This window comes from Vidua macroura, chromosome 3 (genome assembly GCF_024509145.1).
Source record: "Vidua macroura isolate BioBank_ID:100142 chromosome 3, ASM2450914v1, whole genome shotgun sequence".
NCBI lineage: Eukaryota > Metazoa > Chordata > Aves > Passeriformes > Viduidae > Vidua > Vidua macroura.
In genome coordinates, this window is record NC_071573.1 from 20,029,007 (window position 1) to 20,056,511 (window position 27,505).

A 27,505-nucleotide genomic window follows, 5' to 3' on the forward strand; every position below is an offset into this window, starting at 1 on the left:
TTATGGGCAAACTTTTGACATAAGTTGATGCCCACCTCTGTAACTCTACAAGTAACCAATGGAGCATTTTCCTCTCCTATTTGCAAACTAAGATTTCTGGATTTCAAAGTTATTATTTTCTTCTAATACAGGTCATTGATTTTCAGTGTTTCTCTTTCCCACCAGTTTCTCTAGCCTGGCGTCTGGGCGCCTCATGTGACTGAGTATAACATGTGATGCTGCCCTCTCCCAAGAAACAAGGTAACTAACTAAAGCACAATGTCCTCAGGGCACATTTACGAGTCCAAATAGGGACAGAGAATGCAGAACAGTAACTCCTTGTGGTTGCTTACCTCTCTGCAGGACACAAGTCCTCATTGACAGGAGACTTATCTGCTTCATGTGGTGGAAGCATCAGCTGAATAAATGCCCTAACAGAGGAGTCGAGACTTCGCTGTGGTTGTAGGAAATGAATGAACATTTTCACCACCAGTTAAGTTCATTTGAAGCACTAATGTCTCCCAACTCAGATGAGATGCAGCTTATCAAGTAATCTACTTCTTATAAAGAAGAGGTTTCTGCTCTGTCTCTCTCTCTCTTTCTTCCACTAGTATTTAATGAAAAATGTAAATGTTCCTTCATTACCAAGCTAGGAAACCTGTACATCATAAACCATACAGATAAAGAGTCCAATGTGTACACATGTGCATGGGGATGTATATGCATGAATACAAATGCCTGCACTTGCTGATATATCTGTATCTGGATGCGTATTTATATCTCTGACATTTGCCATCTGTTGGAAGTTTAATATCGGGAATAAGCATCTGGCACAGTTTCGTGTAGTAGGGCCTTCTGACAGCTGATGCTAAGGAATGCTGTACCTTTGGGGATTAAGGAGTGGTTAATTAGGACAAGGAAAACATACTGCAGAACATAAAATTCCTATATTGAAAGCAAGAGTTTTGAGGCACTCTGATTTGGTTTTCATCTGGCCCACAGCCTAAAACCAACCCTAATTTAATGTTTTCAGAGGGATCTCATCATCAGGTTTAGGGGAATTTAAAGGTGAAACAGGCAAGATATTAATAAAATTTCTTGATAATCCCACATCCAGAATTGCCCAATTACAAATACTGAACACAGAGAGTCACTGAGAAAAGGTTCCAAAGAAATAGGCTGCAGGGGGTAGAGGGGGGTACTGTGAGCACCATATGGTGTACTGTGGGTTACCCACAGGTTAATGGGTGCAAAACATTGCAAGCAGATGTAACATTCAAGCTGTTCAAACACTAAAATGTTTTCTTAGCTATCAGGTGCAATTATTCATTGCCCACCAGGTTAGAATGTGCTTAAATTTGCTGTATTAAAGTTGCTGCATTTATTGCACTCATTCAGAAAACCTCCAAGGACTGTCTTTTGTTATCTGTCTTTGCAACCCTTTGCTAGGTGAAAAGTGAGAAATGAAACAAGCAGGCATTTGGAATATTATTTTCTTCTCTTGCCAGAGCAGATCAGTCTCATGATTTGAAATATGAACAAGTTTAGCAAAGGAAAATCTACCACCTTTTCAATCTCACATCATGTCGGGAAAAGACACCTCTCATTTCTTTCTTCTGCATTGCTTTACGATTATAACCAAGTACAATATAACCAATTATAACCAAGTACAGTGTGTAGTTTGGAGGTATATCAAATGGGTTATCTTCCTCTAAGGAAAGTGGGAAAGTTTGCTGCTCTCTAGAGCTGGCAAATTCAGAAAGAACATTTGAAACCAGAAGTATATTCCAATTCATGTAATCTGTAAGAATATAAATGTAAGGAAATAGGCTGGTCTGCTTTGCTATGCATATGTACATACACAGGCACACACACACACTTTTATTTTCATTTCATACAACCATTTGGTTCTTAGCAGACATCAAATGAAATCCACATAATCACTACTTTCAGAATTTTCCATTTTGTCATCTTGCTTAATATTCTCCAGAATGATAGGATGATATTTTGGGGATTTGGGTTGGATTTTTAGCAGGCCTAACTGTGTAATTTAACAGTAGAATCATATCTTCTTGTTTCAAGAAAATGACATACATTTGTAGGAAAAAAGCTAGTTCCACTATTATAAAACACCTCAAAAAATTAACTTACAGGAGTTACATATGCATATGCAAATGTCTTTAATTATTCCCATAGACTTCACTTTAAATTCTCTAGCCCCCCTAATTTCTCAGATTTCTCTTTTCCAAAGGCTCCTGTTGATGTCTGTTGTTTTCTTTACTATCTGCACTACCTGGCCTTTGCCCCTAAACATGTTTGGTGCAGCTGCACATGAGACTACCCCATATTAACTTGAGAGACACCATATAAAATTCTCAGTGTAGAAGTTCTCTTTTCTTCTCTCTCCTGAGATGAGAGGGCTAGGCCATTGAAGCTATCTCAACTCCTTAATGATGAGTGAAAATATTTATTGCACCAAGTAAAGGGGCATCTATGTGTCATTTCAGGAAGCACTGATGTGGAGTTGTGCTCAGAAGTGAGGCAAAAAAGAACCCCTACTATGGTACTGTGGCAGCACTACAGAAGAATAATCAAACCCAGAGGTGCTGAGTGAGGTACACGCAGGAAAACAGAGGCAAGGTAGAGATTGGTCAGATTGTGTGTGGAGGACCCTGAGGCCATAATTGCACTTTAGCAATTAGGGCATGGATTCAGAATGTAACCCAAACTACAGAGCTGCCTTCAGCAGCTCTCAGAGGGATACAGAGGAAGCCACAGGATAATTCCAAAGGCCTGCTTTGTTGATAGTGGAAGTAGGGCAGCATCTGATGGCACTTAAAGGATGATCACAACCCATAAGTAGCTCCAACTCTTTCTGAGGGCTGGCCACTTGCTGACTCAATGTGAGGCTCCCTGCCTCACCTCTGAGTCCCTGAATCCTCTTCCTCTCAAGTACTGTGAGCACAAAAGGTAGTTGTCCAGCACCTGTTTAATTTTACTCAGTATTTGCAAATCAGCTGGTGTGGATTGAGCCTCATTCATTAAAGCTAAATGAATTAATATTATGATTAACCATAATAAATGCAGCTGCTAGAGTGTGAAATTTATTACCTTGGTTCTTTGGCAACTATCCATTATTTTAAAACTGCATCTGTTGGCTTACTTCTTTTAATTTTATATGAGAATGTGAAAGAGTATTGCTCTTTGAGTATGTGATATACTTTGAAAATTCATGGCTGCATATGTTACTAATATTGAAGATTAACTCAATGTCTAAATTAAAAACAACCCAGATGTCATGTTCAGAGTGAAGTAGCAACATAAAAAATCCAGCTGCACCACAGTGGAACAAGGAAAAGAAAATTACTAACTCACTACGAGAACTTCTTTAAGAGTTTTCAGTGCAACATAAATGTACATGTCATTAATGGTTAATATGAACTGCCATCTGGACAATTGGATTGCGTAGATTCTGGCACTGGAGGTGTCATTCATCTCAGAAAGTGTGAGAAAAACAGAGTTTGAAAAATGTTCCAAACAAAGTTTGACTGGATCTCTCTTGAATCTATTAATGCTGTTGGCGAGCAAGAATCTGAGCAAAAACCTACAGAAGGTCAGGTCCTAAGTCTAAAAATGCTACCTCTTCTGTCTGCAGATTTTAGATCAAGATTTAGAGTACTCTAGTAATATAGACTTGTATAAATGTAACAACAGAAAAAGAGGTGAAATGCCTTTTACAAAATCTCTTTTCATGCATTCCAAAAAGGTATGTATTTCTTGATTCCTACTTTATGCCTAAAATCCTGAAGTCAAATACAGTTTGTGGGAAAGAAAAAGCAAATATCTAAATTTTAAAGATAATTTTAAAAATAATTACTTGGTAGGTTTCAAAGCAGACCACGGAATAACAAATAAATGAAAAGCAGGGACTTTTTTTTCCCAAGGATGTTTTTTTACTGTACATTTTGTAGCAAAAAAAAAAAAAAAAAAAGAGAAAGAAAATAAAGGAAAAAATATTCTGATCACAGGGATGTTGTTATCTAAAACTCCAAGTAGGAAACATGACGAATACAAGATCAAGTACACAGCCATGTCACAATATATTAAAAAAAATATACATAGAGTTTTTTCATGTGTTATTTTCTCTGTGCCTTGCATACTTTCTCCACCTCTTTTACAAAATCATAGTAACAATGTGCAATTTCGGAATGGTTCCCAACAGCTGCTCAAACAAATAAATAAACAAATGACAGGACAGTTGCAGTAGCCAGCAGAATGCTAGAAATCACAATAAAATTGTTAAGGAAAATAAATTCTGCTGGATGGGCCATGTTTATTTCTACAACCACAGCAATGCTCACCAAAACCAATTTGAGAATCCATTTACAAACCCTGAAGAGCTCCTGTTATAAGTGTCTTCCTGAGGATGAGAGACAGGGGAGTGCACCAGACTGGGGAAGGGCTTCATGTAATACAAGGGATACATGGGACACCCCTGTCCTCTGTGATACCCAAATTTTACTCAGCTTCTGTGGCTAATTTGGAACATAACCAATACCCTGAAATATACAGAAACTTAATTTTCCTGATGTTACTGATACAGTCAAGACATGTCATGGTGACCGTACAGACAAGGAGTTTTCATCACAGTAGGGTGCAAGTCTGTCATTTTAGTGGGGTGAGAGCATGACCCCTACCAGAAGCCACTGCTATCCATAATGTGGAGAGCTCCCAGGAGCTACTTTTGTTTTCCCTTTCTTCATCCTTTATTAGGGTATGCTGATAACTATTTTCCTCACCTTTGATAGCAACATCCCTACAGATATCAGTATCTGCTGCAATCTGCCTTGAGCATTGACAAGAAGAGGTTATGAAGGAGATGGAAGAAAGAGGGTTATTTTTTTTTTTTATTTGTCCCTAGATTCAATTTTTCCTGGGACAAAAAGGGATGGTATTTGAAGTGGGTATACAGTACATCAGATATTTGACCTTTGTATATATCCTCCTTTCCATCTGGGGTATTTGATGAGGCTGAAAATCAAAACAAAATATACATGGAAACTTACCTTGTGTTGTGGGGGGGGGAGAAAAGCAGCTCAAAAGCAGTAACAAATCAAAAGAGAAGAGAAATAATTAAATACCAACCAAAAGTCCATTCAACAACAAATATTGTTTGCCCAGATATCACAGTTAAGACCATGAGATTGTGCTGAACAATTTACTCTGATCTGCCCCTGTGGGTGCCCTGCCTGAACTTTTGAGAAAATTCCTTGGAATGACAACCAGATATATCCTAGCACCAGTCATATCCACAGAATTGTATTTCTGTGGTTAAAAAAAAAAAAAAAAAAAAAAAAAAAAAAAAAAAGAGGTGCCATTAAAAAAAAATCAAAAACAAAAACAAAGAAATAAAGTAAAAAGAAACCCTGTAAAATTAAATTTCTGCTGTTAAATCCCTTTTCATCCTCTTTGTTTAATCTTGTGTGAAGGTTCACCAGGAGTCTGAGTAACTTTTGGAAAGCAATGCTAAATACAACTAGCAAATTCCTTGAAACATTCACGCATGGTTTAGTTGGGGCCAGACAGGAATGGTACCATATGTGCCTATTCACATTTCATGACCCTCTTTCTCTTTTACTATTCCTGTAACTTGCTTGCCTATCTTTTTGGCCAGTACAACAGAAAATGTTTCCTCCCCTCTCTTTCCAATTGCATGACCCTGAAGCAAACCACGCTTTATAACACATGAGGGGAGAAGAGAAGGGGGGGAGACACTGATATTTACACTGTGCTTTCCATTACCCACTCTGAGCTCCCAAAAGTCCCTTTGGCCCCTGTTAGGTCATTGTCATCATACTGCAAAAGCATGCCATTGACCGAGAGGCTCCTCTTTGTCCAAATGTTTGTTATCTTTTTTGGGTAGGTGCAACACTGAGATGTGGCAAAGTCCCCCATGTCAAAAGAATGGCTACGTTTAGTTTTGCCCTCCAGAGGCAACATGAGGAAGCTGCGGAATTTGGATTCTGTCTGGCCCAGCAGTGGCTCTTTGTCCGTGTGGCGGGCCACCGTGGAAGTTCTGGAGTCTGTCATCTCCTCCTTTTTCTGACATTTCAGTTCCAGGGAGGCAAAAGCTCCCATTAGCCGGTCAATATTGTGTTTTGACCGGGAAGGAGGCCTCCATTTACTGGACAATGTGCCCTGTTCACTTTGGAGGCTGTAGTTGTCGCAGTCACGGCTATTCGCAGAGCTGGAGGACGAGGAGATGCTGCTCCGTGCAGACTGACAGTTAAACTCCATAAGTTCATTTCTCACCACCACTTTGGGATTGACTTGGGGCAAGACTCCGTTCTGAACTGGTTGTGCTCCATTCGTCTGTGAGTAGACGTTGCTGACATTAGACATCTTGCCCTGGGAATTGTTGCAGACCTTATAGCGGACCATGAGAATTACAATGAACACCAACAGAGTTGCCACAATGATGCCTCCAATGATCAGAATCATGGTCCCACCCAGGAACTGACTGTGCATTGACTGGCACTGAGGGTAGTCTTCTTTGGTGAAGAACTGGGCACATCCCACAATATTGGTGGCAGTAAGGGTTGTGGCTGTGTCATCCCACATTGCCAGGACGCAGAGGTCATAGCCTGTTCCAGAGACAAGGTTGGTTACAACAAAGGCCTTGTTTGTAGCTGGTATCATCCTTGAAATTAAAAAAAAAAAAAAAAAAAGAAAAAAAAAAAAAGAAAAAGAAAACATTATTGGTTATTGACAATTGATTACCTTGACACAAAGGTAAAAGAAAGAACAGAGATTAGAACAATGTGGTATTAACTGTTCCAAGTACTGGCAGAGAGGAGCCATAAAATTCAAACAATCATTCCAGCTTCCCAGTTCCTGAGGATTCAACATCTCAGCATTCAGTAACACGCAAGTTTTGAGGGCCAGCTCTCAACTGTGCAATAAAGGGAATAAGAAAAAGCAGACCAAACTAAACTGGGGATTCTTTTTCTCATCACTTGCATCTGTCCTAATCTGAAATATATTCAAAATTAAACAAATAACTCAGAATAAAAGCATACAAAGAGCAATTCTTTCTGAGTATGCAAATGACCTTTGTGTTTGCTGAGTCAGCGTGGCAGTTGTCATATCACTTCACAGGTGCCTGAACATTTACTGTCTAACATCAGCAGGTTACTTACCTTGTGAAGGCAAGGCTCTACACTTAGTTTTCTCATTGACTGAGAATGAAAGGCAGGCAACCATTTCTTTCTTTTTCTCCACTCTCCCAGTTATTTTCCTCATCCTCCTACTCCCTACTGTGGGAAATATCTTCTAAAAATGCAGCTACCATCATCATCTTTGCCAGAAATTTACCACTGCAACCACCTTCCCCTGTGTGAGTAAAAAAGGAATGGTGGCAGTGGCTGTATGGGCTGTGGAAGTGTGAGGATAGGTAGGAAGATATAGGTATGGAAATAAGAAGGTTTTTTTTTTTTAATAAAAAATTCTACTCATGTATAAATCCATTTCCAAAAAACAAAGAGCTAGGCTGAAGCTGTGCTCCAAGTTGGGACATTTATGGACATTATTCTTTGCTGCCATAACACTTGAGCAGTCATTTGAACTCGTGCAATATTATAGCATCACTAGCATTCAAAATTAGCAGATGGGGATGAACATGGTCTACCCCCATTTCAAACCGGTGAAAATTGCAGCACATTAGTGGAACAGAGAGGAGAATCCCAGATTTGGTGCCTGGTGGGTAGCCAAGAATAACACCAGAGAGATACCCCATGCATGTTTCTCATTACTGCTACATTACAGGCTTGGGCGAGAGAAAAAAAGCTGAAATTAAAACAGCCATTAATTATGACTTAGATCTGCAGGTCTTTTGCACCAGCAACGAGGGAGTCCTACAGGCACTTAGAGCACACAGTGAGCTGGTGTGACTATTTGGGAGGGTAAGGCCTGGGCACAGGAACAAGGCAGACTCCTTGTCGGAGCGCCAGGCTTCCTTAGCCTCAAATCATTGCCACAGCTAGCACAAACTGCAGCTCTGCACAGCACCTTCTGTGCAGTGGGAGGGAACAGACTTGCACAGAGAAGCAGCAACTTCAAGGCTCTGCAAAGATGATTTTCTGATCATCTTTGCATTTATGCATTCACGCCACTTACTCAACACTTGAGTCTGGCCACAGGTGAGGATGTGGCTCTGTTTTAAAAAGCAAACAAACACAAAAAAAAATTCTGTAAGGAAAAGAAATATCGGTGAGAGACTCTTGGAATATAAACATCATCTGGCAGGTTTACTCAATGTTGTATTTGAAATTCTAGGCACATTTATCATCCTAATGTAGTTGTTTGACACAGATATAGATGAGCTATTCAGAATGAGCTGAGAGGTCATAAAGCAGCCCTCATAAAACACTCCAGACACTGTTGCTAAAATGGTTCCAAAAGTTGAAATATTTGGTCTCAAGCTATTTCTAATTGTTCTGCTCTCCCTGTGGCTCTGTGAATAGAACATCTCTGCTCACAGCAGACTGCACTTTGTTAAATTGCTCAAGTACATATGCACACACCAAGGATGATATATGGAATAACAGAATACTATTGACTGTCAAACATTTGATTTTAAACCTTTGAATAGTTTCACCAATTGCTTCCTATCTCCTTCTGTAGTGCTATACTCCAGTTTTCACCACCACTCCCAGACCAAAACTTAAAAAATTCTGTAGTTGTTAAGTCATTCAGAAGTCATTTCACTGTAAAACCTCAATACAAACAAGTTGTGCTGTTCACAGAAAGAGTAGTCAGCCCCACAAGCTCGGTCTCGGACTTGGGTCATAACCCTTGGAAAAACAGGACTATAACACCACCTGTTAGAGTGGTTCCTTTGGCTTTGCACAGATGAAGCTCAGAGACAAGAGAGACCACTGTCTCCAAGCAAGCAGCAAACACCTGGGTTTACACACTTTATAGCTTTGCATGTGTCTGGTCATCTTTGCATGTAGGCTTTCTCACCACTTACACAACCCTTCAGTCTGGCCTCAGGTATAGATGTGGCTCTTTTTAAAAAGCAAACCAACATACAAAAATATGTATTTATGTAACTTAAAAATTTTATATGTAACTTTAAAAAAATCTGCATTCGTTAAGTCATTCAGAAGTTATTTCACTGTAAAACCTCATTAGAAACAAGTAGAAATACAGTTGTTCAGCCTCACACACTAATGCCCAATTTCAGTGAACACTGATAGCCCAAATCATTTACAACTTGCTTTCTTCAAACACAATTACACACAAGCTTCCAAGGAAATGTAACTGCCTAGAATATTTCAAGGAGTGGCAGGTAGTGAATAGTGGCAAGTGTATAGTCAATCCATTTTTGAATGTACAGAAGTGATGCCATAACTAGTCCTAAAGCTTGGACAGGTTAACTGTGTTGAAATGTGCTATAATAAAAACCTCATCTTAGCCTTAGAAAGAAATTGAGTAATTTCTAAATTCAATGAATCCTGGAAGCTAAATCTGTGATAATATTGGGACTAATAATGTGTTTTTAAAAGATTACAGTTGGAATCTCAATCAAGGAAAAAACAATCAACTCTCCATATACATCTAAAATAAAGAATTTTGGGATGTTTCTGTAAATAAACTTTAAATGCACTTGTAAAATATTCAAATTATTCTGCTAAGCATAGGATTAAGCAGCAATTTCAGTAGTATTAGGAGTTAGGTAATTAATTTCAGACTTATTTTTCTATCTTACAGGGGAGGCAATCTTGTTCTCTAAAACTTGCCAGATTTTAAGAGTATTTTGGCATGGCTCCATGCTTTGGTCTACCCTCCCCAAACATATTGCCAGTCAGATATGATGGATGACATCTCTTAACGCTCCCCACATCTAAAATCAATGCAGACACATTTTCATTCTGGGATATTGATGACTCTTTCTTTGATTGTCCCCACAACAGCAAGATGTCACTTCAATCTTTGCTTTGCTGCCTAAGAGGGGGCTTTCTCTTCATGGCTGCTCCATATGTGCAGTGCCATTAATCATGGACCACCATGCCCTTAACTCTGGGACTCAATAGCACAGAGGTGCTGTAAATCTAAGAGGGGACACAAAACTGAATCTAGGCAGAGATCTTGCAAGGCTTTGTTCAGTCCACTCATCACCTAAACACAGAAAGTTGGTTTCAGATAGCAAGGATCTGGTGCATTAGAGTTCAAAAATAGCTTTTTAAAGCTGTTAGCTTTTGCAATTCAGAAGATCTTGGTGTTCACTTGCAAGCCCTCAGATAGCAAACATACTTTACAGTTGTGGTATTTTGAAGCAACAAACTTGATATTGGCCATCTGCTCTTCAGGGCAGGTGGACAATCACAAAACTTCTTATAACAAAAGAGGAATACAGGTCTAAATTTGATTCTAGCTTTTCTTCAGGAAAAAAAAAGTGACAGTTGACTAAGTGCAGGAAAAGATCAACTAATGAAAGACTTGCTTATAGATTATAGGTTATGAAAGGTGTTAATCTATCCAGTTTAAGGAGTCCTGGAGCAGTGAGGACTAGGAAAGCAAACAAACACACAAATATATCAAAGGGGAAAGTGTAAATTGAGTTCCAGCTAGGTCAAGACACAATTTCAAAATCTTATGGAAATTTCACTGTCCAGACACATAAGACACAGTAATTTCTGCCATTCTCATTTAGCTTATTTTCTTTGGAGTAGGAGGAACAAGCAAATCTCTACATTCCTGCCGGGATTTTGTTATCTGATTCTTAATCTAGCTTCTGAATCCTATCTGAAGGTCAAAATATCCCAAAGAAAACTATTCATATATTAACATATGACCTCTCTGAAAATCCTGCCTCCATAAGGAATGAAACGAGGATGGGGTCTTACCACTGTCCTTCTTAATTTACCAGAAAAAGCCCCCTTCTCTCACTCTTTGGTACAATAGCTTTAGTTACTGGAAGAGGAGGAGACCTGTGGCCAGGACTGGGGCATGGCATAAGTGTCTGAAATAGAACAACAGTAGACAGATGCTCCTTGGAGAGTTAATGTGGGATGAAGAGCTATGGAGCCATGAAGGTTTGCAGGGCTTTTTCAAAAAATGCATTCCCTTCAATCCATGGAGAATTGTGTCTCACTTTGTCAAAACACCAAAAAGAGTCCATGAGACACATTTTAAAAAAAGGGAAGGAGAGTGGTAGATCTTATTTGAAGTCAATTTTATTTTGTATCACCACTGAAATGTCCTTGTTATGTCCTTGTGGACACAACATACAGAAACAAGCAATTTTGTAATTATTCACTTCGGTGTGTGGTGATATTAAGAAAATTAGAAAATAAACTAGTTAGAAATGCAGGGGGAATAGGTTTGCTGCAGACTTCTGTCATAATCCCAGATGCAAGTGAGCACTGAAGCTTGCAGAGAGTGAACTGTGCTGAGAATTTAGGATAACTGAGTTTTATTCTTCCTTTATCAGCTTCACTGATATCAGGCTCCACTTTATCAGTAACTCTCAGTTCCTGAGAAATCATTTTGCTGTACTGTAAGGCTCCTAATTTATAAAATGGGGATAATGCCAGCAATCTCCTCTCAAAAGAGGCCTGTACTGTATCAGAGGAAATTAGGAGATATTGTGATTACACTGTAATAGACAAATGGTTCTTTTCTTCTATATAGCACTGGGGATTAGCAGGACTGAACTGCTGGTTAATACTGTGGTTATGCAAAACAGACAAATTAGACAAAACCCAGATTAAGTTAATTGGCTAGGCAATTCTCTTCCTTTTCTCCATCAAAAGAGGGCTATGATACTATCTAGTTTTAGTCTAAAACTGCTTTAATCACAGAACCTGTCAAGGCAGTTCCTTTGGGAAGGTACTTGCAACTTCCAAGACTCATTTCTATAGTAACTAGACTATGTTGCTTTTGTCATAGTCCTTTTTCTTTTCTTTTCTTTTTTTTTTTTTTTAATATATTTCTCAGGACTATTTACTACCTATGCAGAATTTTTGTTTTATCATCTGAGTCTATATGCTACCTGTATACAACTTCTCCTACTGAAATGAATGCTAGGACTTCAAAATAGAATCGTGCTAATTTATTAAATGCTGTATCAGGAAAAGGTGAAAAAAAAGTTAAAAAAGCTTAATTCCTTGGGGGTGAACTTTGTAGCTGTTGTAGACTATACACTAATTATGGAGCAACTGCTAACTGATGGTGTTATTATTCGCTATAATTTGTGATGAGGAGGGGAAAAGAAAGAGAAAGAGGGGTGCAAGGATGAAATAGCAATTGTTTTGTAAAATTATATTATAGTTAGTTAGCACACTATCTTTTCTGTATAGTAAAGCCTTATTGTGAAAATGCCAGTCTCACTGTGCACTCCTAAACTTCCTCTTAGATAAAGTTGCTTTCACTTAAGTGCAAAATCTTACTCTCAGAATTAGAAATCAGTCCAGAAAAGTTAAACACTGGAATCTGAACAATTTTCCTTTTTCAGGGAGAATTTAATGCCAAAAATGATCCTTTTATTAATTAATAAGTTTGTCCCCTCTTTTAAGATTTTTTTTTTTCCTTCAGTCCAGTTTCATATGTTTTTTTCTGGAGGAAAAGAAAAAAAGAAAATATTCCAGGTAATTTGCCATTGAGTGTTGTAGAAGGGTCTTAGAGAGTCCTACATTTCAGGTAGAGTGTCCCCCTGCAATCTCAGTAGGATAGAAGTAGGCTGGTAGAGAAAGGGGAGAGGGGTATGCCCCCCACTTTTCTCCTGTGGGGGCATAGTGGAGAAAGATTAACTGAAAATCATGTAAAAATGTGAAGATCTTTCAGCAAAGACAAGACAATTTTAAAGATAGTAAAGTGAAAAGCCCTCAGATGGTGGACAGAGATTAAGAAATCAGGAGAAAAAGGCAGAAAAAGATCAGAGGAAGACTAGAAGAATCTAAATTGAAGTGAAAATGTCACACATGATGTATTGCCTGGGAGCAAGAGCATGCAATTGACAAATTTGGGCTGCACACTTAGCATTCTTGTTGGCTGCCAACTTTTGTGATTTGCTTGAAAGTTTTATGGGATATACTGGTGTAATTTTTTTCTGTGTTTTTATCCTGGAAATCCCCAGTTTCTGTAGTGATGGAATGAAAGTTGAATATAAAACATTTTTAAAAACTAGTACACTAACAATGGAGATTAATTACTGACCCTTCAGATTTCAAAAGAAATCCTTGAATATGTGTCTTCAGAACATCCTAAGGCCTCAGGAATTAAAAACAAAAAACCCAAAAAATACCTAGGTAAAAATTACCAAGTAAATTTCTGTATGAGATTGCTCTTTTGGCACCTGATCAAAAAATTTTAATTTAAAATCTGGAAAAGACAGAGACCTATTGTGACCTGCATTTTCAAAAAAATGACAGTTTATTTCTGGTATCCTGGGAAAAGAGATGTTCGTTAGTATTAGCAACAGGGTATAATTCCTCTGTCAGTCATGTCAACATAAAGAAATGTCAGATAATATCAGGAGTTAGCCAGACTTTTTCAGTAAACACTAAATCAACCCAGCATGAATAATTTCTTGCATTTTTATTTTATTAGTTTTAGGGGGGTTTTATGAAATGCAATCATAATTTTGCCTTCAGATGGAACATTTATTATTAAACACAAATAATTTTCTGAAACTTATCTTCTCTTCACTCATTCATCCAGCTGCCCTTCAGAGAATCTATCTTGTCAAATAAAACTCATAGCACATATCATTTAATTATTATTTCCTAATTTGCTTAGGTTCTTTCCTGCTCTTTTGGAAAAGTGGGGTTGGAGGTGGGGAAGAGAGGGTAGAGTCAAAAGCAATTGATATGTCTGTCAGAAGATGGTGAGCCAGAGAGATACTGATATTAAATATATGCCTTGTGCTATAAGGGAAAGTAGAAAAAAAAAAAAAACCAAAACAACCCAAACTTTAAACTATTCTCTCAGAGAATATAAAAATTTTTATAGGCTGTTCAATAATGTCCCCTGGGGGTACTTTGAAGTAATTTATCAAGTGACAGAGGAAAGTGTAGGCCTCTAGGGGACATTATTTCACAAGGCTGAGAAAGGGGAAGTATGGTACAAGATATTCTGCTTCCCTCCATTGCCATTGCTCTCTTCCCTTTATAATTCTCAACAAAATTCTTGCAAACCACAAGGGGCTGCAGTCAGGCTCAGTGGGTGAGGCACTTGGATGAAGATCACCCTCAGAGGAAGCATCCTCTGATCCTTTAAATCAATGAAGGTGCTCACTTCAGCTGTTCAGGTGCAAGCTACTGCTCTAGGACAATCTCACTTGGGTTCATGTTGTATGACAACACAAAATTAGACTTTCAGGTTCCCTGATCTGTGCTATAATTTCTTTCATGTGGACACAACAGAAGCAGAAATTTAGCGCCCTGAGCTTTCAATTTTATCTTTAGAGGGAAAGCAGATGCACTCTAGGAAGTCTTGTCAGCACTAAAGATTAATCCAGTCACACCCAAGCTATTCAGAGGCACACAGAACACCTTTCACCTCAATTATACTAACTGCCTCAGAAAAAAAAAAATCCTCACACTAATTCAAATCCAACTAAAACATATTTAAGCTCATTAGTGGAGTAATTGAAAGCCCACACAATATTTCTGTTAGTAAACGTGAAGCTGAGGTATTTATGGCAACAATGCAGAGGCACACTAATGAATTCACTCTGTATCCACACGTAAATGTAGAGTTAGAAAGCTATCATAATTCACAGCAATGTTTCAAAGAGCCAGCCAGAATATTAGAGATTACTCAACAGTATGTAAAGTTAGCAACTGACAGTGGAAGCAACATATTGCAACCACCCTGTTTCTAAAGATGGGGAGAGATAAAACTTTTCTATGGAAGGGGTGTTCAAGTCATTAAGCAGAATTTGGGACCTGGGCACACACTTTTCCCAGGTTTTAATAGACAAATGGCTCATACACTTGGCTGAAGGGTCATGATTATTCTCTCTGACTCAAGTAATTCTGAATTCTTTTTTGCAGTGTTAGACAGTTACATCAGAAAAGGTCATCCTTCCATACCAGCAGAGGTTACCAGAAGGGAGCAACATTATAAGTAATGAGCACATTTAGAAACTCAAATGAAATTAGTTTGGAAAAGCGAATCTGCTATTTTCCTGGCAGAACCCAGCTGTCAGAGTCAGCCATATGCTGTCCTTGAAAGTTACAAGCGGGGTTTTCCACTTATTTCCAGGCAGTGAGATTTGTGTAAATTATAATGAAGGGATCCTATAGTGGTTACAGATGCCCACCCCCTTTTTCTGTGAGAGCTCATGTGAGCTGAGATGAACAAGATCCTCAGTGACTTGCTAGCAATTTTGTCCCTGCTTGCAACTCAGAGCACTTATGCCAGGCTAAAACTCACATGTCCTTTAGAAACTTGGTGTCCTACCACACAGGATAATTTTATGTCCAGAAGGTCGTGCCAGAATGACAAAAACTCCAGGCACTGCCTGAAGTTATGTTTGTCCATATTTTGTAATTGGCTGGCCAAAGCAAACTTCAACATGCTGTTTCAAGTTCTTCTATCAAAAAAAATCTTCGTGCACTAGTAAGAGAAATGTGAAGTCAGCTAACAGCTGACAAAACTATTCTAATTATTCCAACCAAAAGAAAAAAACATGAAATGAAATGAAATGAAATGAAATGAAATGAAATGAAATGAAATGAAATGAAATTAGATGAAATGAAATAAATGAAATGAAATGAAATGAAATGAAATGAAATGAAATGGGCATCACTACCCATAGAAACTGTGTATACACTGATGTATTAGTTTGTGCAGAAGAGTGTCTCAGCATTAGTTTAAGGCACAATTTATGCATTATTAAAATTTTTAAACACATATCATTCAAGACTTTCCCCACCTCATTGATTGAACTTGTTGTGGGTATTCTCAAGATATAAGGAATGGTTATCTACCAGAATCATAAGTATCTCTCTTATCATGAAGGTTGAAAAAATAGTTTAATTCCCAGGGGAGAGAAAGGGAGAACTGCATTTATCAATTCTAGAAAAATGAACTAAAGGAACATCTATCAACTCACCAAAGACACAGACATAGTTTACCTGTGTTTGGAGAACCTACCCAATTAGCAAACGTTGGAAACACCTTTTACTCTGTGAAAGGGATACAAAAGAATTGTTTGCTTCTTGTAAACTGAGGAAACTTTTTTTAAAAAAAAACATATAAGCAAAGTAATCATCAAACTTCTGGATTCTGAGCTGGAAGAGAGAGAAAATATTTTGGAACAAAAATTTCCATGAAGCATGCCCAAGGTAAAGAAAAGCAAAATGATTCAAGGTTACTTTGCAGTAACATTCAGGAATTTTTTTTTCATATGCAGAATAAGAACAAGGGGTGCAAAAATCACTAATGGTCAGAAAATATTGTCTCCTAAGTGGGAAAATAAACAGAAAACAAAAAAAGGAAAAAAGTAACATAGATATGTAATGAAAGCATTTCCTAAAGCAGAGGTTTGACATTTTGTAATTTTCTGGGTATTGCACATAAAGCAAAGGAAAAGGAGGGCTAGAAGGACTGGATGGCCTAGAAAGACATGGAGATCTTGGATTTTGGAATGTTCTACTAAATGATAGAAGACAGTCACATCCTTTCAGTTTGTGCTACCAAAATTAGACAAAAGCATTGCTCACCAGTCAGACACCCTACTTCTTTCAAAGTTGAACCTGAACTGAAAGTGTTCTGTGTGAAGAGTGACAAATTCATTACCGAAAAGGAAAGTAACACCCATCCAGCAAGAAAACAATTTTTAATTTATAATGACCCCAGGAGAAATAAAATGAGAAGTCAGTTATAGCTTCAAATAGTAACATGATATTATTGTCTAGAAATATGTTTTATCATTTAGCAATATATATATATCTAATAAAGGACCTTAGATAAGTGCCACAGATTTCTGGTACATGAACAAAATTTAGCAAAAAGTACTCTACTATTTATTTACATTTTACAAACTCTCCACAATTAGGAGTCTAAAAGCAGATTACTAGCAGCCTAGTAAATATCAGCAGTCCAGTATCCAGGCTATGCATCCAATTAGTGAACTCATTGGAAAGAGAAAAGCTTGAGCAGTGTTATTTGGAATTTTTTCTCTTCCACGTATCAGCTACATACTTTTCAAATATATATTTGGCCATCCTAAAATTAGTTCTTACTCACAGAAAGTGTGCAAAAGATTTTTTAGTTCCAGAAAAGGAAAGAAATCCTACTCTTTACCAAAGCTGCATATTAAATGAGTTAATAAATATAGGAGTAAAATTTTGCATCTCCCTCTTATTTAAGAGAACTCCAATTGTTCTCTTTAGATTTGATGGTGTAACATTAAGAAGAGAGCAGAATTTCTTCTTATGTTTCAACATCACCAACTGATTAAAATTTTACCTGGCTCTTGAGATTTACCCACTTATGGCTTAAATTTCTGAATATGGTTCTAACATCAAATAGACATCAGACAGTGAGCAGGTAATCAAGTTAATTTGTTTGCACAAAATCTCCAAATACAACAAATGATAGGTATGGCATCAAGCCTGTTGATGAGCTACATCCAGATCTGCTACGTTTATTATTCCTTTACCATGATTAATTGCTAGTCATCATTCCTGCAGGTTTTTGCAGGCATGGGTATTTCATTGTTTATCAGGAGAACAAAAGCTTTTACTTGTTATAGGCATCCATATGAGGTCATTAGAGACAATGAAAAGCAGCTTATGAATAATTTTACTGAAAAATTATAAATTCTGTGGAATAACATGCAAGAGTGCTCTGTACTGTTGAAAGGGAAATGAACAAAAGGATTTTTCTTTATCTTTGCTTGAAAAATTTTCAAAGAGTAATGACAGATTGCTCTGCTTTGGAGAGCTTCAAGGGTAAAGACTGAAAAACTCAAAATTTTCATTCTCTAAAATCTTCTCTGAGCTTTCCTGCTGTAACTCCAGATAGCTTAAATAAGTAGAACATGCAAAAATTACCCTGAGAGCTAAAAAGGAGTGTGGAATAAAATGCAAATCAAATGCACAATGGTATTAAATGCACAGTTTTTGTGTGCTTGAAGAATACAGCATCATTAGTCACTTCTACTATCAGATAAGGGAATGCTGTCCTAATCCTGTCAAAATGAGGAGTAGTAGAAATTTGCCAAATATTTGTTGATCTTTAGGAACAAAAAGGTTGAGCTGAACATTGATTCATTGCACCAAGCAGCATCAAAACCTCAGTGCGATCCCTTCAGAAAGACTAAGAAATCAAAAGTTTGACTCATTCCTAGAAAAGTAGCACAGTAAATACTTTTAAAATCTTACATAGAAATGTAAGATTTCAGGCTTCTTTGGAGAGCACAGACAGCACTGCATTCTAGGTATATTAGTCATAGGACTCTGTTTTCCCATACATATATTTGTCTTGAGTATTACCAGTATAGTAATCAGCATTTGACTCAACTTTTCTAACACCTAATGTAAACCTGAAGAGGAAACTTAAGCATGATCCCTGTAACCACTGTATGGGCTGGAAGATTTCTTACACCTGCAGTGATTAAAGAACAAATTATGTTGCACTCAGGAAAGCATTTTTCCTTCTTTTGCCGGTAAATGGTTACCTTAGAAGTATCAGAGTGCAGCTCAGAATGTATGAACATGAGAATAAGGAAATTTTACTCCCTTATGAAGTCCTGCAAAGTTGTGTTTCTTTAGCAGAACTGCTGATTTTGGCTTGTCTGCACTGGGCTGGGTTAGAAGGAGTCCTAAACTTGCTTCTGTACCACTTGATACACAGCTGCTGGGCTTTGAGTTCACCTCTCTAAATGTTGTTTCAGGCCTTTTCCTAGGTCACACCCAGATGGTGCCAATCCTGTGACATGCGGAATTAGGATAGGCAGAACTATCAGTCTGTGGCAGGACTCCAGCAAGGCACAGTGTCTGTATTTGACATGAATAGAGAATAAGGACCAGATGAGCATCTTGACTGGTGAGATGGCCTTTCTTATGTTCTTGCTGGGGATGTCAGCCAGTTTTGTTTTAATTTTGTTAAAAAGTTTAATTTCCTTCCTTATTTCTCTCTCTCACCAAAATGATGGAAGGATGTTTACCTGCAGAAGAAATGAAGCTGTAAACCTGCTGAAAAGCAGCTCTGACTGTACAAGATGGGAGAATGTAGCCTGTACCCAACTACCTGTCAAAGTTTCCCTCATATACATTGTAAAAGAAACAAAGTGGGAATTGTCTACTAAGAGCTGTCTTTGGTCCTGAAAATCTGCTTGGGAGCTGCCTTTGTTTCCACCGTGGCTGGAGATATCGCAAGCAGAACACACCCCTGTTTCATCCCTTGTGCCTCTCTCAGGAGATAGTAGTGATGAAAAAAATCCTGTGTCCAAGTGTCTCAAGGGCTTTTCATTCACTTCACGATTGCTTTCAAACCCGACATTTAGGGTGTAGTCATTTCCCTGCCATGGTCTGTCTGTCTTTGTAGATGTGTATTTGTACCATTCCCCCACATTCAAGCGTGAATCTTTTATTGATACTTGATATTGATGCTATTGATATTTACCCTACTGTGACAGTGCCAAAAATCATTACTTGATGGTTTGAAAAGGCTGCATTCAGAGATGAAGTGGAGATAACTGTGGCACTGCAGAAAACTTCTATGAGCTATTGGCTTAGCAAAACTCTTAGAATTTACTTTCTAATATGCCTCATAGGCAGACTAAAATTAACTTACCTGAGATAACAGAAACTCCAGACAGAGCCAATGATTCCTCATAGTGCATATGTTTTTCTCTTCCACAATAACCTGACTATAAGCTACAAGTCAAAAATTAGTCTGATCCTAAATTCACGTGGCTATGTACCTAATGAAGATAAAATTCTGACTCACAGTGATTAAATTTCAATGAAATATTGAAGAATGCTTAACTGGTTCCAATACTTCAGCAGTAGAAAATAATTTATTCTGTCATGACTAAAATTCATAACCATGCTTCAAAAAATGAGTAGATCTTTAATGACCATGCTGACAACATTTTGGAGTGCCATAGAAAAGGTGAATGAACAGAAAAGTTTTTATAAATACCTGGGTAATTTCTCACTCCATGGTGTAAATATATGGTAGCCTGTCACAGATTTCACTCAGGTCTTTTTTCCTCATATGCACTCTGGGTTTGGCAAATACTGGCCTCTTTATTCTCTAAAGTGTCCCAGAACTTTCATAGTCATATTTCTGATGCCACTGCTATGTGGATATTTTTTTACCTTGCTATGGAATGAATCACTCCACCCTCCCTCCAGCACGAAGACAAATGTGACTGCTGCTCCTGAACATATGGTTGAGCCTAAAAAAAGGGTTATCTTGTAGGAGTGTATCTGTATGCATCACTTATCACACCGTCCCCACCGGAGAATTTAAGAGACGATAGCTTCTCTTTTTCTTTCTCAAACTGCTCATGTTCAGCATTTCTCTGTCTACTGCTTTCCAACATGCTGATGATTCCTCGAGAGAGGAAAGCCCACTCCCAGTACAACTGGCCTTTTACATATTGCTCAGCAGGCTTGGATTTGCTCTACTTTCAGTGACAAGTTTTATAAGGTTCAAAAGCAAACATACAGAAGTTTTCCTTCTTTCTGTGTTCATAGTTTCTGTGTGACATTATAGAACACTGTCTTATCTCTGACGAGAACAACCTGTAATCATATGAAGAGACAGATTTTTGAAGTTACAAATTTCTACGCTGCTCTCAGTTTGAGAGAGAAGGTGTTAGCATAATATTTTATCCCAAATCAATCTTCTCAGATTCAAAGTCTGTCTCCCTGAAGAAGCTGTGGACATCTTCAGAGTGACCCATGTGATGACAGCAAAGGGTCGTTTTTCTGTGAATATTCACTAGTGTCAGGCAAATACTTTGAGGATTTCATAAAGCTTTAACCAATATTCAAAAGTATTTAACTAGAATAATCTCTAATGGGAATGCTTTCTATAACTCAAGAGACAGCTACCATGAGTTGAAGGAACAGCTGGCTTTTTGTCTATAAGACAATCTTATACAGGTGGAGATGGTTCCTCCAGTGGTTCTGGCTAAAATAGATTTAAAGCTCGGTAAAGAAACAGCTGCTGTAGTTCCCCACACAAAAGTTTACAAAGTCATTAAAAAAGCAGACCTAGCCAGGAAAACTGAATGAAACACAGCCCCCTTACCTAAGCAGAAATTGCAAGTTTGATGTCAGAAATTAACACTTCTAAGGATGGGAGGAAGGCAATTTTGCTGTGGACTCAGGATGACTCAGATAAAGTTGAATTTTAAGTAAATGGGTCAATCTGACCATAAAAGAAAATGTAGAAAAATTGCAAAGGCACCAGCTTTTCATCTTGTTTTAAATCAGAATAGAGTCATGGGTATGTGCACAGGGCCCCTAGTGAGCTCTCTGGTACTGAGATTGCTCACCCAGTCACAAGCACACTGTGTCTTAATAATTCCTTCAGTGATGACTAGCAATTGTTTTAAGGCTGAGCTTGTGCTGACTAAACCTGGCCTAATCTGTACGAATGCACTGAGCCTGTGATTATTTCTTAAAAGAAATCTGCTGTTGCAATCTCTCACCCCTAGCCTTGCTGGCTTTGCAATGCCTGAGGCCATCACACAGACATATCAAAACCAGCAGGAGGGCGACACTGATGAATGGCTGCAGGGACCACTGACCTTCCCAGACAGCAATACACTCCAAAGGGCACATCTAGACCAAACCTCTTCCACAATGAACCACAGCACCGAAGGCAGCCTGAAAGGCAGAGAGGTGTGTCTGCAGTGCTCAAAATACTGTAGATGCAACAATCCAAGGAACTACCTAGTGAAGAACATCCCTACAGTGAAGCAAGAAAGAAGTATACATTTTCATATTTTTCCATCTCAGATGCAGCCTAATGTAAAGTGTTATCATATCCTCTTAGTTTAGTCAAGTGCAAGTGCTTTTTGCAAGCTGTTTCTTGTTGAGATAAAATCAATTCATGAGACTTCAGTGGAACAGGATAGGAGACACTTCATGGATCACAGCTTAATAGCTTACCCAGAGGAAAAATCAAGGATAGAGAAAGACTTTGATCCTGCCATATGTTTTCTGAACCTGTGGACACTGCTTAAGATTTGGTGGGGTCTTTCCTACCAGACTTGTAGACAAACAGCAGTCCCTGAAATGGTCAGTACCTGTTGTTTCCACCAGCTTACTTTCAGTGATGTTCAGGAAGGGCTTGTACTTGGAGGCAAGTACTGACTGAAAGCTTGACAGCCCCTGCCATGTCAGTTATAAAGGCTCTGCTTAGACCTCAAGGAAGACAAGGCCATGTAGTACCTTTTTTTGATACAGCCTAAGAAGACCCATATGACTGCTGTGACGTGACTGCCAGTTAAAGTAATGAGTATTCATTCACAAAAGTTAAGGCAATTGAAACCTTAATGCATACAATTGTATCATTAGCTTACACAGAGATGCTCAGTTTTATTGAACCTGCAGACTCACCAGAAGACTTTGATTGACAGTTTGACTGCTTTTATGTTCTTGCCTTTGTGGGAAGGGGTGGTTCCCAAATGTTCCTAGCAGCATGGATAGTCATGATCATCTAGTCTGACTTTCTGTTCAGCAGAGTCCAGCACAGGCTGGGGACTTTATCCAGGGATTCTTCCACTGATCCACAGCACTGTGGTTTACTGGACACGGGGACTTAAGGATTTCTCAGGGGATGAAAAGTTGTTGACTCTATGTCTGTCTACTGGTTCATACCATAACATCAAAATGTTACAACTTATTTCCAGTTTGAATGTATAGGTCCTCACTTCAGCCCAAGAAAGATAAAGAGTGGTTTACACATCTGCATACGAAGAAAAAACAGCAAGCAAAGAAGAGACTTTGAGGCAGGATAGAGACATAGTCTATGTAAAGCTGTTGAGAATTATTAAAGTTCTGAAATTTACTTTTGGAAGAATCAGAGGATGGTATGAACTTCTATACTTGTGGAGAGGAGGCAAAGTGTTGTGGAGATTTGGAATATAAAAAATAATCTCATGGGTGATGGATGGTCTACTACTGGCCAAGATGGCTTGCTAAATAGTTAATGGCTTTTGATAAAATAATTTTTATAAACTCTGTTCATTGTTCTTCACTTTGCAGAAAGAAAATGTCAGAAAGGCAATAATTTATTGTCCACTCTATCTGTGTCTGTGGCAAACATTTCATTTGAGTTGTGCTGAGAAGTGCACTCTGAAGCACACGACTTACCCCCAAAACAGCAGTATAATAACATCACGAACCAGCTTCCAAAAGGGCTGCCTGTGGGAGTAGTGTATCAGTCACTTGTAGATATAGCTGCCTATTTTAGCCACCAAAAGCTTTTATTTCTGGTAGCTCTGTAGAAAAAAATTCATGCATCAAAGAGAGCTGGACTATGTTTAGGCTAGTGGATTGTCAAGAAATGGCTCAGCCACAAAAGCTCAGCCTTCCTGGCTGCTCAGAGCTCCAAATCACTATGTAGAGACACAGTCTTGTCCCTATCCTGGCAAGATGAGGGGCCAGCTCTGGTGAGTCCAACTCTTGCATCCACCTGAGATGTGGCCCCCAGAAAACGGAGAGTGGCTCTTACTCCACTCCAGCCAGGTCGTGGGAGCTGGCAGAAGGAGGAAAGGCAACCCTCCTTGAGCTGCCTTCTGCAACCATTGTCTGAACTAAATACTGGAACTTGGGGGTACAGAAACCTCTCCAGGGGAGCCAGGCAGTCTGTTTGTGTAGGCTGACACCACCAAACTTCTTTGTAAACAAAACATAAGGCATGTGAGATTGCCAAAATGCTAACTCTGCTACACACTGTAATTTTTGGCTGTGAAGTTTAACAGAGCTTTTCTGGATTCATAACAGAAAAGTATCTTGTAGTTCTCTGAAGCTGCGCTTTATTAAAAAAATGAAATTAAATAGCTTTGTATGCATCTTTTGTTCTTAATAAGAGTATTCATAGGTCCAAGAAAAAATGTTAGCCTGTTCAAATATCCATTTTCAAAAACAGAACTTAGGAAGCTTGTTTTTCAGTGAAAACTTTTAAAATATTAATGGAATAGAATCCTACATATTTTTCTTATGCCTTCCATAATTTCACTTTTCATTTTGGGGGAAATAGATCTAAAATTTTCTGAGGTGTTCTACCTATAGACATTTAGAATTAACAAAGGCCTTATTAAGAAAAGCTTGAATATTTCATTGAATAGTCAGTCTCTGCAAAGTTTTGGTGCTTATGTAGATCTGATTGAACAGCAGTTAAATTTTCATAGTTTCTAAGGATGAAAAATAGGACTGAAACCCACAGAAAAGTCTGTTCTGCTTCCATTCCTGGCCTGCTCTACAGCAAAAGAAAGCACCTCATTTTACCTCTGTGGTGGAGTAGAGAATTTAGTGGATTTTTAGGGAACTGTGTATGTTAACCCATCCTTGGAAGCAGCATTGAATTTCTAATCTCTGAGTCCTCACTGAAGGTTGTTCCACTTGTGATTATCTCAACTGCAGTTACCATGTTTGTGATGGACACATGCATAAGGAGCATCCTATACTGGCTCATGAAACTGTGTCCTACGTATATATTCATCTATTTGTGCTCAGAAAAATATTGGCTATCAAAAGAGGTATCTAAATATAGTAGGGTGAGAAGAAACCGCAGACGGATAAACAGGCAGTCAAATCATAAAACACAGGCTCAAATGATTTGTCTAACATTTATCTAACATTTTTAAAGAAAAAATCTATAACAGAAAAGTCAACAGTCATACATCTCATAGTTCACTAATTAGCAAAACGTCTCACAGAGCCACAAACTTGATAATTCTGAATAGAAAATAAAAACAGAGAAATTTTAGTCTGGCCATAAATTAAATCACAAGTGGGAAAAGAGGATCCAGTCCTGGCATGAGGTCTGTTGTGACTTAACACTACTAAGCTCTTGATTTGTAGAAAAATCCAGAGTGGAACAAAATGAAAAGAAGGAATACATTAAGCAAAGTTGGGAACAGAAAGGGGGAGTAAAGCTAAAGAAGATTCCCCCCCCACCCCCAAATTGATCTCTCTGCCTTCATGTACCTTTCTATGTGCTCATGCCACTCTTTTCAGATTTTATCTTCCATCTTCATTCCTCTGCCTTTAGCTAAATGTTGTGAAGCTCTCTGCCTTTTTGAACTGTCATTAAAACACGGTGTAAGAGACAGCGCTGCAGATAAACAGCAATGCGTGTCACCTGCTGAGCAGTGCTGTCACTGCCAGCAAAAACCCTAAACATCACACACTCAAAATTGGGCAAAACATCTCAGAATATATGAGAGGGCCTTTTTGTTTCACCTGTAGCAGGGAGGGTACAGTTGGGATGGTACAAGTGTGGTATCTATTGCTACTGTCAGGGAAAGGCTGACAAATGTGATGACTCCCAGGACAGAAATTTCAGCTGGAGGTTTTTAGCTCCTACAGCTGTGACTGTGTGAGGCAGAGCTGTTTGGTTTGTGTCTGGCAGATGGACTCATTACCTGTGCCAAACAATCCCCCCACAAAGGAACTTGTGTAAAGTATTTTGCATTACTTGGATGTCTCCTGGACCACATGTTCAAAGCTCCTACATGCAGTAACGCTGGATGTTAATAAACCCATGGTACACTTTGACTGTAAAGTTGATTGGATATCTCAAATTAAACATAATTTTAGTATTAAAATAGGTGGTTCTGCTAGATCCATTTTTTCTTGCCTCTTGTAAGAAAAATTAAAATGGAAGCTATACATGTGGGGATCCACAATGTTCTTCCTCTCCCTGGCACCTGTAAGGGCTGCTCTGCTCCCAGCCCTTGCTCTGCCCCTCCACCATGTCCTCTGCTCCTTTCCCACTCACCCACAAGCAGCTGCCTCCTCTCCCTGCACATTCCAGCCATTCCTTTGCCACTGAAGGAGGTGAAAGCAGGGACAATATGGGCTGGAAGGAGGAGCTCTGTGGTGACGGGGGAGAGAGCAAAATGAATGTGATGAATTTACAGAGCCTTACATACAGGAGGAGAGTAACTCCTCAAGGGGCATGATGTATGGTGGAAATGGGACTGTAATTCCAAAACCTGCTACATCCACAAAGAGATTGATAGCAACACTTCCACATTTCCATATGAAATGCTTTTTTTTTTTTTTTTTTTTTTTTTTTTCCAATAAGCAAATGAAACAACTGTTATGGAGAATTTTCAGTCTCCAGAAACAGATGTTGCAATATTGGAATTTCCCATGGGAGAGGTATTCCAGTGTTTGTTCCATTTTAAACAGGGCTAGAAAATAAAACTGAGTTGATTCATGGTTTGTTTCTTCATAGCCATTGCAGAGGCAGGTGTTTGGAGGGTGTGCTAGACAGATGTTGCACATTGCTGCAATGACTGTAAGACCAATTACCGTAGATCTGGGTTTTTTAAATCAGTTTTTAAATCTGCTCCTTGTTCGATGTCAAGAACAGTCAATTACATCGTGGTTCTGTCCCATTATATGCCAGATTAAGGTTTGCTTTGGCTAAACTGAGGTACTAGTTTCAAAATTTTCCCACGATAACATCTTTTGTTTGGGAACTAGTAAATGTGACCTGATTTAAAAAACAGCCTGCAGCACTTTTGAGTATATGCCTCCTTGTCATCAGCAAGCTTCACTGGGGTTAAGCAGAGGAGATGGAAACAGCAGGAGCCAGGAAAACACAGATCATGTCCTCAGGGACTTTAAGTAGGAGGGACTCCTGTAAGTTTCTATGGCTTTTCTTGGACTACCTTTGCTACCTTAAAACCACAGAAAGTTTTTGGACTGAAATCACATAAAGAGGGTAGAAAACAGGTTTTAACCTAGTGCAAACATACATGGTTTGACTAAGTAATGGGCATGAAACTCAGCAAGCACATTAACCCAGGCCTTAAATGGGGAGGTATGGGGAGCTGCAAATTGTCAAGAGCTGCATCAGAATGGAAGCTGTTTAAGAACAATGAAATAAAGGATTTAGTCCAAAAAATGCCCCAGCTGTGGCATAATTGGTTAATTAATCCACAGCCAATAAAATTATCTACAATGAAAGAGCCCAAATAGGGAAAAAAGAGGAAAGGTGAACCAAAAAATTATACTATGTTTTAGTGAGAAAAAAACTTACCTCTTGAAAAAACAAGCAGCTAAAACCTCATATGTTTTCACTGGGCAGAGTTTGTATAGCACAAGGTCTTCACCCCACACCAACCTGTTGTACAAAGGTGCAGTACTGTGTCCTGAAATGGGACTGCTGCAGTCCCTCAGACTTTTTTTAATACTCTTCACAAGTGGGAATCCTGCTCCCAGTGTTCATTTCATCTCTCCCTTTCCAAAGAGTTCTTCACCTCATAGAAGTTGCTAGAGTCCCCAGAGAAAAAAAAGCCAACCTT

At 38.6% G+C, this 27,505-nt stretch overlaps 1 protein-coding gene across 2 annotated transcripts in view; it reads right to left on the reverse strand.

Annotated features, from left to right (window-relative positions):
* Nucleotides 1-4,196: 4,196 nt before the first annotated feature.
* The window catches only part of LRFN2 (leucine rich repeat and fibronectin type III domain containing 2), a 35,297-nt gene continuing 11,988 nt past the window's right edge, over nt 4,197-27,505 (reverse strand). The window contains exon 2 of one of the 2 annotated variants that reach the window (XM_053974553.1): nt 4,197-6,679. In XM_053974553.1, coding sequence (XP_053830528.1) covers nt 5,761-6,679 — 919 coding nt within the window. In that variant the 3' untranslated portion in view covers nt 4,197-5,760. Of the gene's footprint in view, nt 6,680-20,331; nt 20,405-27,505 lie in introns of those variants that run through there. The other variant, XM_053974554.1, reaches the window with a different exon arrangement.